An 18,452-nucleotide genomic window follows, 5' to 3' on the forward strand; every position below is an offset into this window, starting at 1 on the left:
TTTCTCCCATTTTTTCTCTCTGCTCAGGATAAAGAGGAACAGTGGATGACCAAGCTAGTGCCAGGAGCAAATGATTTTGCGATGCTTCAGCCACTGCAGTGGAATACACGATATGAAGTGGAAATCACAGCGCGCAACGTCAAGGGTCTGTCAGAGCCGACCTTCTATCAGTTCTTCATGCCACAGAAACCTGACATCACAGGTAAAAGCGTGATAAAGAAAAACTTTGTGTCGTAATGTCCCTTTTCAGTATATACGTTTTTACTTTCCTTTACTGCTTCTAGTTAGTATTGAATTCCTTTGAATGCCCCAGAGAACATTTCTAAACTTTTTGTATCAAGGGTGTGTAATTCCTGCCACTGGAAAATGCGATAACATTCGGATAACCAAAGCAAGGCAGCAAGATGGTCCAGTGAAGATAAAGCAAACGTCAGAAAGCAGCAGGTCGTGTTGCTGCTTTGCTTTCTGGACAAATGAGGAAGCTGTCAATGGAGAAACCTAGTGGCTGTGCCTATCCTGCAATGGATTTCTCTGTGTTTGATTGTTGAATGGCATTTAAATCTCATTGACCAGAGAGAAGCTCAGAAGTTATTTTCTAGTTTCACATTGAAAAAGCTGAACATTTTTCTGCTGTAAATGTTGTAGCTCCACTAAAAACATCTGTATGACAACACAGCGTTCACTAACCTGTCTGCAGGTATAAGAAAGAGTCTGTGTTCTATTAACAACTTTTTAAATGGAAGTTTAACCCCTGATTTGGCTGTTTTTTCAACACTGTCAGTATTTACAGGCAGCACCAGTAGCTGGTGGTGTCCTAAATACCATTTTGTGGCTCTGGAGCTTTGGTAGTAATAGTCCTAAAATATTCTAAACCTAAGGGATGGATGGTATATCGCTGCTATGTCTGCATATTTATAATGTCTTCATATTTTAGTACTCACAGTAATAAATGAACTGAATAAGTTGTCTGCAAGAAGCATTAACAGACTGGATAAGAAACATTAGCTGAGCTCAGTTTGCTAGTTGGGATGTTCTGTGTTTTTGTTCAAACCAAAGTCTAATACAGCATCGAGTTGTGCTGCTGTGGAAGACTAGTTTTAAATGGTATATTTGGCAATACTGCATTTGTCTTGTCATCCTTCAGGTTAAAGTGTTCCCACACAGCTGAAGTCTTTGGCATTTTGCCTTCCCTTTAACAGCCAAGGTGAATTAGACGCGTGATGTTCAGCGCTGTGAGTGAGAGGGATGTCGGGCTCCCAAATACCGTAATTGAAAACCAAATACCTTCACAAACACAAAAGAACAATATTCAGGTCCAGTCCTATCAATCACTGTGCATTCTGCATGAAGAATCAGACTCCTTGTCAGGGTCAGAACTCAAATCTGTCAAATGTGGACACACAGACATGATGCACAGTTTAGATTCAGTGGGAGTTCCACTTTTAAAGCCTGTCATTATCTCCAGTGCCCGCAGTAACAAACGTGTTTCAAAATCATTGTAAAGAAAGAGCTCCTTACAGCTGCAGAGTGTGCCAGAGAATAATCCCTTTTTTACGTTTCCTTCAGTGTCACAGTAAACAGGAACTGTTAATGGCTAATTTGGCAAAGTTTTAATGGTGCCAGTTCGTGTTTACATCCAACAAAACACAGACTAGGATTATCTAAGGTTCACACTTCTTCCTTCTAGCGTTGCAGCCAAGAGCTGTTGAAAGGATATTCATGGTCTCTGTGGCAAGAACTTGCAAAAGAATTGAAAAATGTGTTTTCAGTGACAGACATCGAGTTGTGCTGCACATAAAGAGCATGCATTCTATCCACAGTCAAGTAATATTGTCTATTTCTAATTGTCACAACAGTAGGAACCTACTGACAGAAAATTAATCAGCAATTCTTCTGATGAAACATTTGAGTAATTTCTTTAAAAAGTTCTGTGGCTCCAGCTTTTCAAACATAAGGATTTTCTGCTGCTTTGCTCTGTGTTACTTCATTCAGAATTGACTATATTTAGTTTGTTTGTTTCTTTGTTTGACAGTCAAACAAAACAAGATGCTGAAGATGACTGTTTGGAACTTGAGATAACTTAAAACTATAATTAGATAAAATCAGCACAATTACTGAAATGAAAGAAAATGGAAATTTACATGAGCTGCAGCCGTCGAGTGTCATAATCTTGTGTTTGATTCATGCTGAATTGTCACCACAAACGCTTGTGGCTTGGAAGTGTCCCAAGACTTTCCCATTCAGCCGTGCACAGTGTTCATATCCGCAGTGCGCATTCATTCACACCTGTTTAAATAAACAGTACAAATGTTGCAATCACACCAGGGTTCACTTCAAACAAGCCCAACAGACCAACTGTGAAAGCGCCCTCAGGCTGCAGTTTTCTTCTTTAAAACATCATTCTTTTCTTCCTTCTTTTTATCCCGTGGTTCTCCTGTGGTGCTACTTTGCAATTCTGCACCTCAACACAGCGCACACAGAGTGCTTCTGCATGGCTAGTTGAGCTCATTTCTCATTTAGAAGACCAACATGCAGACAATCATATAAGCTGGTACACAAACATGGACATCTTTTACAGCTCACGGTCTTGATGTGATGTTTTGTAGCCCTGCGCTGCTCATGTTTCTCTTTCTTCGTGGAGTCTTCTAATTAGTGTTCCAGGAAAAACAAAACTATTGGATGTTCAGGACGCATCTCAGTTCCAACATGCATACAAGTAAATGCGCACACGTGAGCAGGAATGCAAACGCGTGCAGCACGCAGCACTGTTACACTTTGAAGGTAGAACACACACAGTTAAAGTCACACAGACACGTGTATTGTCGAAATAAAAATGTTTTATGCACTTCCCCCTGAAGACCGCACATTCACATGGGAAAAAAACAAAGGGAGGCTGTTTTAGTGCTGCTGCTCTCCTTTCCAAGCCTGTTACCACGTCTATTTGTGCTGTTTTGGATCGAGCAAGTGTTTGCCACTGTCATTACTGCACTTGCTAAATGGTCTGTGAGAGTGTGCGCTGCTTTTCAAATAGAAAACAAGACTAGGGGAACGACAAGCTTAAGGCGGGTCACTTCGATTGGCTGTCCTCTCTTGTTAGCGAACAGCGGTGCATCGTGGGAAAGAGCCTGGGAGAGAGAAGGGAGACGGAGAGAAAACGCTTTTGTCTTAATGTGTTTGTTTGAAGAAGAGTAACACCGCTGAGCTTTTTGGCTAAGAAGGCAATAAAGGAGTGTACAGTAGACAGAGAGAGTGATGTGCTGCAGAAACAGAGCAGAGTTGTCAGAGTCGCTCTCAAATGAACCAAACTCACACAAGCATCACTTGCTCATTAGCTCAAACTTTCCTATCTGTCTCTTTCACATGCTCAGGACTTTGCAATTACTCATTTTCAGCTGACACCAGTCCTATACCAATTTACAGCTTAATAATAACAGTTTATGTTTGCTGCATTTTCATTAAGAAAAGTCGTCAATCTCGAAATTTTCCTGCGAAAACGCAGTTTATTTTTTAATACAGTCTGGGAAAGTCGTGCAGGTTAAACAGAGAAATGACTCACATTTTCTGCTACACTGAGTCAAATTGGATATAGAAGAAGTCTGGTCAGTGTTAGCTCAATCAGCAATATTAGATGTGAAATATCTGCCAATCCCAATTTTTCCAATTTACCGCCTCATTTTTTTCCCCTCTCATATAAACACCCTCGCATGCACACTTGATGAAAGAAACTTTGCCTTGTTTTTTTTTTTTTTCTTTCCTCAACGCAGAAAATATGTCCACAATATATATAGATACCTACTATCTCTCACCAACCAATTTCTCTCCTCAATTCCTCCTCAATGTATTATCCATCTGCGAGGTATTGAGTTGGCACTTTTCTTTTTTCCCCCTCATCCTCGTTGCTCCATCCTATTTTAGTTTGTAACAGGCTGCATAACCTTCTTCCCCTCATGCTCGCACAAAACCCTTTAAGGAAAATGCCATTGATTGCAACACTGCCCTTGGTTCCTTTTCAATTTATTCTTCCTCCTTGAAGTCTTTTTTTTGCAAATCAAAGCTTACTTTTCACCTCCTAAATCACTGTGGTGTTCTTCTGCCCTCCCCAATTACATCATTGTGTCTCTAACAACTGCTTCTTTTTTTGCCTTGTCAGCTTTTTGCATCACGCAGTTCACCGCTTCATTGACACTTGGACACATGGCCTGACAGGAGGGCACATTAATATTAAGGAAGGGTCCATAATAGCTTTAGATTATTATTATGTTTAGTTTTAGTTTTAGAAACTAATTTTTTTCATAACGATCGAACAGGTTGATATATATATATATTTATATATATATATATATATATATATATATACAAATATATATATATATATATATATATATATATATATATATATATATATATATATATACACATATATATATATATATATTTCATACAATATCTTAGTCATCACAAAACCTATGAAGTGGCACGATGGCACACGCAATCAACAAATCGATTATGGTGCACTATTATTAACTAAATTATGCAGCAGCACAGTATTGAATTGTGCTCTTACTACTTCTTTACTGTGGAAAAATAAGGCGCAGTGGAGGGCTTGTGTCTGATACAGTGTGGTTTTCTCGTGCTGAGCTTTGTTGTGACTGCAGTATTTTTCTTAGCTCTTTCCTCTCCTTCCAGTCATGCACCATAAAAAGTCGTGATTGAAACAGGCGCCATAGATTTCACTTGCAATAATCTCATCAAAGCACTTGAAGAAATAATCTGGACGGGCTTTTCTCCTCTCCTGAGAGCTCCAGTGAAACTTTTCCTGGAAGAGATGTCAGTAAATCAAAATTGGAAATGAGTGCTTTAATAGCTGTCCATTACATTAATCAACTCCCTCATCAATTTTCAAAATGAAAGTCATTATTTTTAAAGCAGTGTTGTGAAAAAGATGCAGTCTGTTGGTAGTTTAGTGTGTAAAAGGTTTTTCATCTACTTACCAGGATATGTGAGGCAAAACATTTTGATTTTGTTACTAAGTTACTGATGATTTGATGACTTTTCCACCAGCTGCTGCTGAAGAAACTACCTGCAGTTATAAATAAGTAGAACTAGCATTTACCGGTTAGTATTTGGGCAATAAAGAAGCTAAAAGAGAGCCTTAAAAGAAAGCCTCAGTTGAGCTATGTTTACTGAGTCCAGTAAAAAGTCTCTGATGTCTTTACTCTTTAAGGATCCAGATGAAAAAAATAGTAGAAGGATCCCCGGAGCTCTGAAACCGGCACAGTATAAACAAAAAGACCATTACTTCTGAAACCATGTCACTGAAAATATTGTCAAATTAAAACTAAATGTTTATCTAAAATGATCTGTCCAAATGCTTGGTGGATAAAAGTTTAAAGTTTAAGGACACAGCCACTAGTGGCTGTGTCCTGTATGTCTAAGTGACCTTAGACATACTTTTAATCAAAGGTCTCCATTAGTTTCACTGATACCAGAAAAAACCAAACAAAAGGGTAAAAGATCAGTGCTGATGTTCATTTAACTTATTTATTACTGAACAAAGATAATCCTGTTGGGATGAAATTACATTTCGTATCCCAAACTCATTGTCAACCATATTATTTATCATCAGCAAAGACAAGCAGGCGGCTGACAGCGAGAGTAGGGACAATGGCATCTTTCTGAAACAGCCTGTTTATGTCCAGACTTCCCAATGATACAAATCAGAATTAAAACTATTTCTGCATTGTTAGAAAACTGTCATAAAGTCAGTGAGTTAGCTACAACTTCAGCCCCATATTGTTCATCTATATTGCTTAAGCTCACACAACTCGGCACCATTAAAAGTTTGCTGATTTAGCTATTAGCCATTTCTGTTTGCAATTTACTCATGAATGTCCAGACAGCCATCAGTTGATCCCTTGAAAACTGAAGAAAACGTGACGTGATTATTCTCTTATTTATTGATGCTGATTCACAGTGGACACAGATTGAAAATCCTCTTTTCTGGATCATACAGTTGTACATAAAGTAGTTTCGTTTGGAAACTCCACACTGAGCGTGACCTCTGAGAGGACCTGTGTGAGGACTTGAATAGTGACACCTTGTTGAACATCTATTTTTTGTCAGAGATGTAATTACGAGTTGTAAAGTGCATTTCATGCATTTAAATATGTGTCTTGCTTTGCTGTTTAAGCTTGGATTCAACTAAAAAGTTCAAGGTAGAGACACTTGAATTACCCCTGAAATAGGTTGTAACCCCAGACAGCAGTAATTACAGCAAAGTGGACCAAATTTCTTTGAAGTCTTTTAAGGTTGATTGTAAAGGATGCCTTATTCTTTTAAGTTGGGAGTAATTTGCCATGGTTTTTCATTTCCTCTGCACTGGCTCTTGAGTGCACTTGAGCTGCATCACAACTCGACTGCTTCCTCCTTGAAAATGGACAAAAAACAAGGACTCATCCCTCTCTTTCAAACTCCACAGTATTTAATGAATATCTTTAATTCTTACGGTGCCTCCTCAGACAAACTTTCCCTTCAACACTTCTCATCACATCACAAAGTGAGCACTTAGAATGAATCCTCGATCGCATCCACAAATGATTATGTTTATTACCCTGCAGATTAGCACCTGCTACCTTCCTAATCAATGAATGCCCATTCGGTCATCATTAATCAAGTCGCCTCTCCTCAGATCCAATCGAGGGGCAGTCAATCACCTCTCAGGCCTAATGAGTTTATATTGTCAAATTGAGATGTATATGAATTGCTCTAGGTGCCACACAAGCCGTTGGATCTCTAACAATTGAATGATGCAGCTAATGATCTGATATATATCAACAAGCAATCAGGAGAAGGCTGTAAAAGGGTTAATAGAGCAGAAAAATAAGAATTAATGACCACTGTGTCTGAGTTTGTGAAAACTTAAGTCAAACAGAACAAATTAGTTTTGTCCAAGAAGCTTTGAGAAGAATCTGATGGTGATGAGTGAGATTAGAAAGAAGTACTAAAAACATAAACTACTTTATTTTCATTCTTTGTTCTCCACTCTTTTGAGTGTTGTATTGATGTTTCTTGACCGGACATCAAGCATAAATCAGTACTGCATTAGCAGTACAATAAGACGCATAGGTTGAATATTTAAAATGATAATCTACCAAAAGACTTCCACAGAATTTAAATGATGGAGACTGTAATGGTCTGAAATAACATGCATAAAAAAAGAAGGAAGAGAGACGGAGGAAATAAATATAAAGTGTAAATCAGGGATGTTACCAGGAAGCTGACCATAAATCTTGTGAGCAACACTTACTGTATATTGCCAATATTTGCTTTTTGGCATAAACACCCTGAGGCTAAAGTCAGGATATAGTAAAAGCCATGCCCATCAGCTGATCATAAATTTTCAATTCAAAGTCAATTGTGTTATTGTCCTCAGTCCAAAGTACAGAAGCAGTGGCTGTGCCAAGCACAATAGTGTTCTGCTGTCAGTGGAAGGTTCTGCTAGATTGACCTCCACCAGGAGAGCATGAAGTGGGGAATACAGTATGGACAGTTTTATAGATACGGAGGGACAACTGATTCACCACAGAGGACACAGACGTCCTTGTGCTTTTCCAGTGGAACAGTGAACAAACACTTGCTGCTTGTCTGGATCCATTTGATACTGAAACACACCAGTGATTACCATCTAATTAGGCTGGTTTATTAGACAGGACAGTTGACAAAATAACAGTTTGACTCTTCGCCTTGACAACTTAGCATATACACAACCAGTCAAAAGTTTGGACACATCTTCTCCGTCAGTGGTCTGTCTTTGTTTTGTATTATTTTCAAAACTGTACATTCATGAAGAGTCACAAATGACTCTTAACAAGCAGTGTGTGAATTCAAAACCACTCTAAATATAACACATTGTGTTTTATTAAACATATTTTTGACTACAAAATTTCAAATTATGCAATCATTGTTTAAAAAGAAAAGAAAATGTGCTTTAAAATCTTTTTTATTTTTTTTGTTTTCTGCTGGTACAAGATGAGAACAACTCCTTTCTTGACCAGAGCAGCTGGATTTTTTTGTTAAAGGGATTTACACACAGCTTTGTCCCTTGAAGCCCTGCAGGTGGTTTATCACCCCGACCTGTAGCTTATTACAGAGATGGTTTTCACAGAGAGTCTCTCCTCCTGCACCTCCAGTACATCAGGAGAAAAGCGTTGCTCCCATAGAAGTGACCTCATTACTTCTCCTTAGCAACTGTAGCTGGAGGTGGTCACGTGAATACGTATGCAAATAAATGAACACTGGAAATTAAAAACATATTTATTGCATTTTGTGCCCAAATTATGCACAAACGTCACTGTATATGCTTTTTTTTTTTCATTGCAATTTGCTCAATTTCCTCACATCATAAAGTTTTAGGCGTTGGAAGACATTTCAGCTGCTAACTTGAAAACATTTTGACTTGGTTGCACACTTGTTTCATCTCTGTTTATTACATTTAAATTTAAGCCTCTTTTCATGCCTTAATTCCTTATGCGGACATCTGAGCAGTTCCCCGAAAGAAGGCATCTTGTTTCTGGCTCAAAGAATAATGCAGAAGAAAATATCAAAGGCTAAAATACTAAAAGCAGCAAAGACAACGTTGAAGGATTTCCTTTGATTTTATTTCTGTACCAATCTCTATACATGCGTCGCGCTCCATTCCCAAAGTCATAAAGACACCAGTCAACAAGCGACCTTGAGTTCTCACACTGAACACACAAAAAAAAAGTCACACACTCTAATATTTCGTTGGACCGCCATTAGCTTTGATTACAGAGTCCAGAGTTACATACATTTTTCACCAAGCTCTTGTATAGATGATAAGAGAGTTAGACCACTGCCCAAAGTCTTCTCCAGCACTTCCCAAAGGTTAAGGTCTGGACTCTGTGGTGGACAATCCATGTGTGAACAGGGTAAATCTGGACTCATCGGACCACATGACCCATTGGACAGTTCTTAACCCAGTTTTAGTAGTTTCATCAATCTCCTTAGATGTTTTCTTTGCTTGATGTGAATAATTCGACCGTTCTGAAACAGATTAACATCTTTTCCTCGACCACAGGATGTTGTTTAAGAAATGAGAAGCTGCTCACTGCATCAGTTGGGGTTAAATACCTTGTTGCCAGCTAAAAAATAATTATCTTATGGTGACTTTTTTTTTTTTTTTGGACGGACAGTGTAGAAAAATGCTTTCTGAAACAGATCTTGGTGAAACATTTTGTTTTTTTTTGTTTCCAGTGTTAAGAAAACCTCGTTCACAATCCCTCTGACACTTGTAATAAGATTAATAACTGAACTCCTACACATAATCTAAACAGTATGTTATGTTTGGCAAAACTGTTGATACTGATGTTTCACTTGGATGTCAAATATGCAAAGTCGTCTCCAGTTCACTTCATTAATGTGGCACTTTCCTTCACTCTAAAAGAACATTGCCTCTAAAAATAATCCAGGCAGCAATTACTTTAGCCACCACACTATAATTGAGAAAACAATTCAGTAGTATATAAATGTTTCTTCTAGGAGACAAGCTTGATAACGTGGTTTACTTCATACTGTCTGTCTGGAGGGATGTTGGTGGGTGTTTTTTTTTTTTTTTCAAAACATGATTTAATATCTTTCTTTATTCAATATTTCCAATCAGCACTAGACCTCTGCAGGCGAAATGTCACGGCTCAACAAAAGAGTCCATAAATGGGTCAAAGGGGTTGAGTCAAGCTCTGTAATAACAGCAGGACAGAAGGCTGCACAGTGTGGAAGAATTCAGACAAAGGAAATGCTGAATGAGAAAGTGCATTGATACATAAGTTACTGGAAGAGAGGCCAGCCTGGACCTGACGTCAAAACGTCAGCTCCCTATTGTTTCCCTGCAGACTGTATGGTGAAGCAACATTAAATAAACTATGACATTTTGACCTAGATTTAGTTTTAAGGTACAAACTACAACCAACACTGGAGGAAACACAGTAGAAATTAGAAAACATAATAATATAACAGAGAGCACAGTGACATTTAAGGAAACATTAAAGCAACAACCATTTACAAAAATGCAACTTTAAAAAATCTCTGTACAGTCAGAAAAAGCCGTGTGTCTGACGACAAAGCAGAAAACATTTTAGAAAAACATTTAAATGTCATTGTGTTTTCTAAAATTGGTTTTGTGAAATGGTGCCATGTTTAGTTTTTTTGTTTTCTATTTTGTGAATGTGCTTCATCCTGTGTTGCTGTGTTTTGTATTTCAGTGCCAACACTCCATTGCCATCTCTTGTAAATGTTCCATGTTTTTAATGCATTCTCTATTTTTCTAACAATAATAGATGATATGCACATATTCATATATGTTAGTTAATTTAGTGTATTCGACCACTACTTGGATTAAATTAGTCTGATAGCATAGCTGGCAAATTGGCTACAAGAAAACAAGCATGTAATATATAATATCAATCCAACATCAAACTGTCAAGCTGCTGCTAAGTACTTCAGAGTAATACTTCCTATCAGACGAAAGACTGATGTTTATGGATTTCAGTCTTTCAGGGTAAGAGCTTTTACTGGAAAATGAAATTTTAATAAAATCTCTATCCAGACACTCCTAAATACTTTGGGCATTCCTTCAAATTAAAAGATTTCTAGTAGTTTTCAGTTGGTAATAAATATCTCTACTCTTTAATATCATAGGGTCGCAGCCATTTCTGTGGTTTATGTTTGATTAACTAGCTGTTTCACTGTATAATAAGGAATTCAGCCTAGTAATATTATAAATACTCCATTATTATAAAGAGATCAGGGCTGTATGTGGTAAAAAACAAAAGTAAACACTGATACAAAAACATAAGGCAACAGCAGTGTTGTGATGAGAAGGTGGACTGGACAATTATCTGCTTTCTCTCTTGGAATATGGGGATGCTTCAGGAGAGGTGTTGTTTACCATCCCCGAATCTGTGGCTTTAGCAGCCAAATTAACTCAGATAAACTTCCAAAAGGTGAAATACAAAACAGCAGCCTGTGGCAATGAGAAAATATTGATCCAGTCAACAGGTTTCATTTCCACATCCCCAGATTCATGAAGACACAAAGTGCTTTAATTAGAATTCTTTTTGCCACAAGGTTTTTTTTTTTTTTCTGGCTCTCTGGCTTTGACTCGCTGCCAGTCTCCAATGTCTGCAGTCTCAGCTCTAAGTTAAGAACAAAGTCACCGACATGAGTGTCATTTTTGTTGTGACACACTGTTAAAAACTCCACTGCAGTCCACGAGTATTTGGAAGTTGATAAATTATTGTTGTGTTGGCTCAGACCTCCTGCAGCACTGGATTTGAAATGAAACCAGGACCGTGAGGCTCTCAGCTTTAATTTGGTGTGCTTACAGCCGAGACAATGAAGAACTAATGCTGTATCATTGTTGTCTTGCGCATATAAAACCTGGACACTGCTATTGTAATTCTAGCAATGAAAGCAAATATCTTCAGCCACCCTTAAAGCTAAAGTCCACCTTAAATCTGATGCACTCTTAAATGCCGCACTTTTAAGATTTTATACATTAACGTTGGGTTTTAAAAACACTATATGTAAAATGTTTTTAACAGAAATCTAAAAAACTGCCAGCGAACAGTGCTACTGGTCACACAGATCCTGGCTTTTAGTTTTAAACTGTCTCTAGGGAACTTTTCTAACTTTATTCAATATACCCATTTAACTCTTTGTTTTTCCTTCTGAATAGTAACTACTTGGATTTTCCTATCAAAGTGTTGTTTAGTGTAAACGAACCTGAACATGATGCACACAAACACAAACCTGGTCAGACTTTTTTCCTCTTATTTTTTTCTGTTTAGTATGCACGTCTGTTACACAGTTGGAATCTGTAATCACAGTGGTATTAGGATCTTGCAGAGTGTAGTTTGTCAGAGTTTAGTGAGGATTCAACTGGATGCCATACGTCGCTCTCTGGAGGGTTAAAGACAGTTTATATTCTCTGTCAATGCATGTGACCTGAGTTCACCTTTATCTCAAACATACAGTCTCTAGGTGGGAATGTGGGAACCTGACTGAAGACACCTACTCCATTCAACTCACGTTTACATTTTGCTACACAGGAGAGAAGAGACAGCTCAGAGAAACCTCTGGCAGCATTCACTCGTTGTTCACTTGGGGATTTTTTTTTTTTACTTTGAGGTGCCAGACTTCACCACTCAGCTGTCTTCATATTAATGTCTGATCCCCTTTTTAACACACAGGCTACTGAACATCCATATGAGAACGTTCTTAAGTAGGAAAGTTCATTCAGTCTCACTCTTCCATTGCTGATTACTCCTGGCAAGGTCTGACCTCCAGCTGTCAGCACTGATCCTACAGTGGATGTTCAGTTTGCTCAACCCCAGGATCACTTAAGGGCACAACTCTATTCAGCTGTGCCCACTGGGAGCCTCTCTTCACTGCATTGCCTTCATTTTCTCATTACTTTCAATTGAAAGCAGGCCCTGCTGCTTGTTCCCGACTGAGCTGAGAGCTTGATGTGTTTCAGAGCGCAGACTGCTGACCGCTATGAAAGAAACTATTCTAACTTTTAGCTGAAAATTCCTACTTTGCCTCCCATGTGAATCTGTTTAGTGCTGCAAGCTATGAAATAAGAGGTGCCCAGTGGACTCGAGCTGAAGCATCAGTATGGTAATGCTGACGTTTGCTACCTTGAGCTGTAATGTGCTACGATATAGCTAAAGTGCGTACACTAAGTTCTGCATCTGTGAAAACGGACATGTTGACAGGTGGCACATTATAGAGAAGGTACAGTAACATGGCCTGAGGACAAACACAGAAGTGCTGTTGTGTGGTATCAGGCCGATAAAATGCTCATGAATCATTTCTTTCAAGAGATTACTGTTTATTTAAGTTCTTCAACAGATAGGAACCTGCAACGCTTCTGATAATACAAATAAATCACCAAGTAAAGCCTCTCCACCTGTTTCCGAATGCCATAGATCTCCTTTTCCTCATTTATTTTATTCTTTGAAACTTTTATTCCATTTACTGTATATAGAAAACTTTGTAAGGCTGAAATTGATTTGTTACAGAGGAGATTTGGTGGATTCACACTAATAATCAAGATCCTCCGCTGAGGATTGTGTGGAGTCGAGGCGTTGTGGATTAGGATTTATCTACGTGTTGGAAAACGTCCAACTGGCTCCACAGGAATTCACTGACCTTCAGCTTGTTTTGGAAGTAACCATGGTAAAAGTTTTTTTTTTTTTTTTTTTTGAGGTGGGTGTGCTCTATTTCAGTTTCTAGTTTTGTAGACTCACACTTATAGTACAGTACTCTAACCCCCCTTCGCATATAGATTTAAGCAGGGCACTGGAAGAGGCTGACCTTCAGCCAGAGGTCACGCCTCAATTCAGCAGGTACCTGACCTGCAGACACGTCCTTGAGCAAGACGATGAATCCTGACCAGCTCCGCTGATGCTGCTCTCCACATGACCTCTGTGTGTGTCTTGGAGAACAAGTGCAGAACCAAAATTGTTAACAGTGTTTTCTTCTTGTTGTGTGTCATGTGTCTGCGTGTGTGTTTCACTGCCTTAGCAGAATCCCTGTTCAGCGGCCTGGGGCTGGGGGCAGTGGTGGGTCTGGGCCTGGGAGCGCTGCTGCTGCTCCTCGTGCTGGTGGACGTCAGCTGCTTCTTCCTGCGTCACTGCGGCCTGCTGATGTGCATCACGCGTACACTGTGCAGCAAGAAAACAGCCACCAGCGGCAAGGGCAAAGAAATAGAGGAGGGCAAGGCCGCCTACCTGTGAGTCCTTTGTGTTTATATTGCTTCTTTTTTACAGAAACTTTTGTTTTTACTTAATTTCTATACTAGCAGTATCAATGTCACTAATTCATTCATGCTTGCAGAGGGAGCATCTGCTGTGGGTGTATCTTAATACTTGGGGGTTACACTGGGTCACGCTGTCTCTGTGAAAACGAACTGTTTTGTGCTGTATAACAGATCTAAATGGATGAATACAAATCAACAAAACAAATGTATAACAAACATATTAGATCCAACATGTTACACAATTGCCTTTAGACAAAAACACCTTTATATATATTTAAAAGTTTCCAAGGACTTTGACCTAATACTCTAAAAAAGAATCACAGACTGTCAGTAGTTTATTTCTTTATTTTGCAAGTTTCATCTTTCAAACACCAATGAATAGAGCAGCCTTAAACATATTGACATGAATGATAAAAGGAGACTTCTTTTTACCATTTACTGTAGGTACACCTACAACAGCCGCCCAACCACCCTTTCAATCACAGTATGTCTTTGATTATGTCTTATTCACTAACATCAGTGCCCTCCATACAATGTGCAGCGAGTTCACCTTTGAAGTGTCTCATTTGCATGCATCATGTGTACATGTCCATTCATGACGTGCATGTATAATGTCGCTTTATTCAATATTGTGACTTTTGAAACATCCTGCTTTGTTTTTATGTGCATACTATTGTGTTCATAGTGTTCGTTGTGTATAATGTATGCATGCAAATACTCTATGAGTGACCTCACTTCACTGCATGTATATCTGATGAAGATGAGCAAACACACATTTCTCTCATCAGACAGCATACAATTTAAAAGCCTTCCCCCATGAAATTCATAGTACAATCGATTTTCTGATTGGGTCCCAGTACTATGTTATGCAGGGTGCTGCCAAAGAAAGGTTTTGTGAGATAGCACCCACAGAGCCTGATTCATTGGCCTCAGCGGTGCCATTTTTGTGTTAAAACTGTCAGCGTGCCAGCCCAGTGTCTGGGATGCAAAGAGAGGGCATGAAGAAAGAAAGGAGGAGGAACAGGAGGAGGGGGTTGACTTTTGCTGAGTCACTAAGCTCACAGTGCTGGAGGGCTGAGTGACTGGCTGCCCAGACAGCATGCAGAATCTGCCTCAGCTTTATGTTCGAGACGGAGCTGGAGCGGCAGCTCACACGGGCTTTTACAGTCTGTAGGAAGCTGCACACTACGTTACTGCTACAACTTCTTTATGGATATGTAAGATTTGATAATTTAGCACAGTCACATCACAAATACAAGCAGAGTCACAGATATACAGTATGGTGCTGGACAAGTGCAGCAAAATGGTGCAAGACGGTCCTGGCAGGTACAAATAGAAGCTCTATATTTCTTTTACAAGCCAAGTCTTATTGTCAGAGTTGTGTCCATCATTTATGTTGTTTATATATAATATATTATATTATTATATAATATAAGGAATGACTGATCTGAACTGTCTATTTGAAGTGACAACTCAATTTGATGATGCAGTATAGCTCAATTTTAACTAACCTGTCAGGTGTATTTGCTTTAGGAAAAGCCCTGGCTGAAGGTTATAGGGTCCAGAAAATTATATTCACAAGTAATGCACAGAAAATGGATCTGTGTTAACTCTAACACTTGAACATAATGTGCTGCAATTCATAAAAGGTAGTTGGCACACAAGCGGAGAAGCCAATATAAGTCACAAAATGTTGTGGATAAATAGTTGAAACATCCAGTTTCTGTCAATTCAAATACTCACAGCACAAATGCAATGAGACCGAATAAACCTCAAACACCCCTGAGTTTGCAAAATGTCAGTAGTGTGAGTCTTAAGGTACTGGGGGATAAGAAGTGGTAAAGATCAGCAAACTGTGTGTAACAGTATCGATAATGACATAGACAAGAGTTTATACTGTGATAAATAGCATGTGGTAAACTTTAAATCGGGAAGTCGATAAATGGCACGGGTCAGAGGCTGTTTGTGCGAGCTGAGTGGGAGTGTGAGTGTGAGTGGGCACTGGTGTAGGATCAAGAGAAACCTGCAGGTGGCAGGCGGTGCAATTCTGACACTGAACATTTTTAAGAGGTTTCTCGGTTCAGCTGGGTTCAGAGAGTGGACAGTCCTCACTGCATGCTCTCTCAGCAGGACGTGGAACTGACGCTTAGCAGGGAGCGTCAGAGCTGGACCAAGTGATGATGGAGGATGTGTGGGTGTGTTTCTATTAGGAATCTGTGGAATTGTGCCAAGATCAAGGACACACTGGGCTTTGCAGTTGCCTCAGGAATAGTTCAAAGACTTTGCCGTGTTCACAGTGGCCCTCGTGCTTCAGAACTCAATCCTCACCCTCAGTTTTTGAGTGTGTGCTGAGATGCCAGTGGGCCTGATGGAGAAATAGAAAAAGACAGACACACACTGATCTCTGACAGGTTAAAGCTGTGATCAGCTGCAGCACACACACTTATATCTGACCTCAGCTCTGATGTTTTTCAGTCTGAAGCTGTGGGCATTACTAGCTTCACTCGACTGTCAAATATTATATATTGCTGTAGCATTAATGGCTATATAAATATCTGATTTTATATATTTGTCCACTTGTCAAACCTCCCAGCTAGCAGCTCAAGGACTCGATGGGAGGTTAGACCTGAAGATCAAAACTGGCAATTATTATTAGGTGTTATAATAGTTAATAGTTTGGTGCTGAATGAATGAATGCAGTTCCCAGCAGAGTTGCCCAAACATCACTCACCTAAAACAAATAAAGTGAGTGTATTATGGCGTAATGACCGTTTGTAGGATCAGGTGATGCAGGACAGGTTTGCGCTGACGTCAGTAAATAGTGTGTTTACTTCAAAGGTGAGAGTAGAGGCTCGCTGCCTCTGAGAAGCCCAAGTAAAGTCTTCATGCTCTGCTGATTCATGACAGGAAATAGAAGAAAGAGTAGATTATAGTTAAGCCTCTGGCAGCCTGCGGCCTCAGGAAGAGAACATTTCTACAACATTGTCAACACTGAAGAAAAGTTCATTCATGGAATTGACAGGATTTTTTTGACTCTGTTTTTAAGTGCTGCTGGTTCCTTTTCTGTCCTTTAACAATGTGTGGAAGGAAAAAAATAAATATTTTTTTAAAAGGAAAAAGAAATCTTTCAGTGTGTAGCAACAACTGTTAATCAAAGATCAGAGCTTTGTCACATTTTAGAGATGAAACAAGCTGCAGCCTCCAGGGTTCATCTGTTTACTCTTTGAAGACTCCAGTTGTGTCAAGATGCATAAAATCTTTGAAATGTAGATAAGCTTAAACTTTATCTGACATTCGTTTTGTTTTGACCTGTGCAGTTATTTGGGCAAAAATGTTTATTCATTTTTAGATCAGACCAACATTTGTCACCCTGTTTGTTACCCCATCGTCACATTATGAGTAACAGGTGAATGAATCACTGCTAATTAATAATCAATGCATTGACACTGTTTCCAGGAATGGGTTTTTCAAAATATATTTATTATATCTCCATATATCTTGCTTGAAAAATAAAAAAAAAGTTTGTTACTACTGTAACCATCAAATCTACAGTAAAATAAACAAATAAAACTCAGTTCTATTCTACAGTAACTGTTCCTCTAGTCACAGTATGTGTGCATTGTGGTTTATTGTATATTTTTCTTCTTGTGTACAGTATATTACACTAAATTAGAGGAAATGTGTTCTTGCCTCGGCAAGATAAGGATTTCACATACATACATTTAGTTTTTGGATGTTGTGTTGCAGAAAATTATGTTAAAGGCACAGTGAATTAATTAAAATTTAGTGTACCACTTTGGTCACTCATCCATGATTAGGTGCCCTACTGTAATTACTGCTCTCACATTTTGTGCTACATTGCATTTTATTATGCAAGCACGAGCATTTTTCCAGTCTTTTTCATGGTAGTAAAAAATAAAAATTAAAACGACACATCATTACAGGGATATGGGTACCCCCGAATGTGCAAACTTTGTAGGAGACAAGACAGTTTGGGTTATTGACATGGTGACAGCACTTACATGTACAATGCTGGAGCGTCAGGCTCAGATGTCTGACATTTAATTAAGTGTGATTTTGCTGTACTTCTCCCTAACTCCACAGCAAACATAAAGCTTATTTTCTCATGAAGTGAAAAGGCTTTGGAGCGAACACACCTGACTTTGTAGAAGGGAAAAAACGACATACATGCGTTTGGCCTTGTGGAAGACAATCATAAAAACAGGCTGATATCTGTGTGCAGTAACAAGGTCTCTGATTGTTACTGTGTCCATCCGCAGCTCTGTCAAATGTCCTTGACGACAATCATCTCTATCCTTTGGCTAAGATCTTGAATGGCAGCTATGATAAAACAAACGTGCTGAAAGAATAAATGTAAATCTGAAGAGTGAAAACAAACACTTGAGGCATATGCTATGGTTTAAACCCTGGGCCATGTAATTTATCTCTGTGAGACAGGGACTGTAGCGAGCCTTTGTGGCCTGCTGTAGATGGCCTTGTGTTTAATTAACGTCAGCAGAGGAACGAACAAGTCGCCCCTGCTGTGCTTTGGTGTCACTTAGAAGCTTACAGATTATAAACACACATCTGCATACGCACTCTGATGTCCCCC

The 18,452-nt window shown here is 39.0% G+C and overlaps 1 protein-coding gene across 2 annotated transcripts in view; it reads left to right on the plus strand.

Moving 5' to 3' along the window:
- LOC113163030 (neural cell adhesion molecule 2) overlaps positions 1-18,452 on the plus strand; it is a 278,200-nt gene that overhangs the window by 252,803 nt on the left and 6,945 nt on the right. The window contains exons 17-18 of one of the 2 annotated variants that reach the window (XM_026361330.1): positions 28-202; positions 13,606-13,813. In XM_026361330.1, coding sequence (XP_026217115.1) covers positions 28-202; positions 13,606-13,813 — 383 coding nt within the window. The remainder of the gene's footprint in view (positions 1-27; positions 203-13,605; positions 13,814-18,452) is intronic. The other variant, XM_026361331.1, reaches the window with a different exon arrangement.

Source organism: Anabas testudineus, chromosome 2 (genome assembly GCF_900324465.2).
Source record: "Anabas testudineus chromosome 2, fAnaTes1.2, whole genome shotgun sequence".
Lineage (NCBI taxonomy): Eukaryota > Metazoa > Chordata > Actinopteri > Anabantiformes > Anabantidae > Anabas > Anabas testudineus.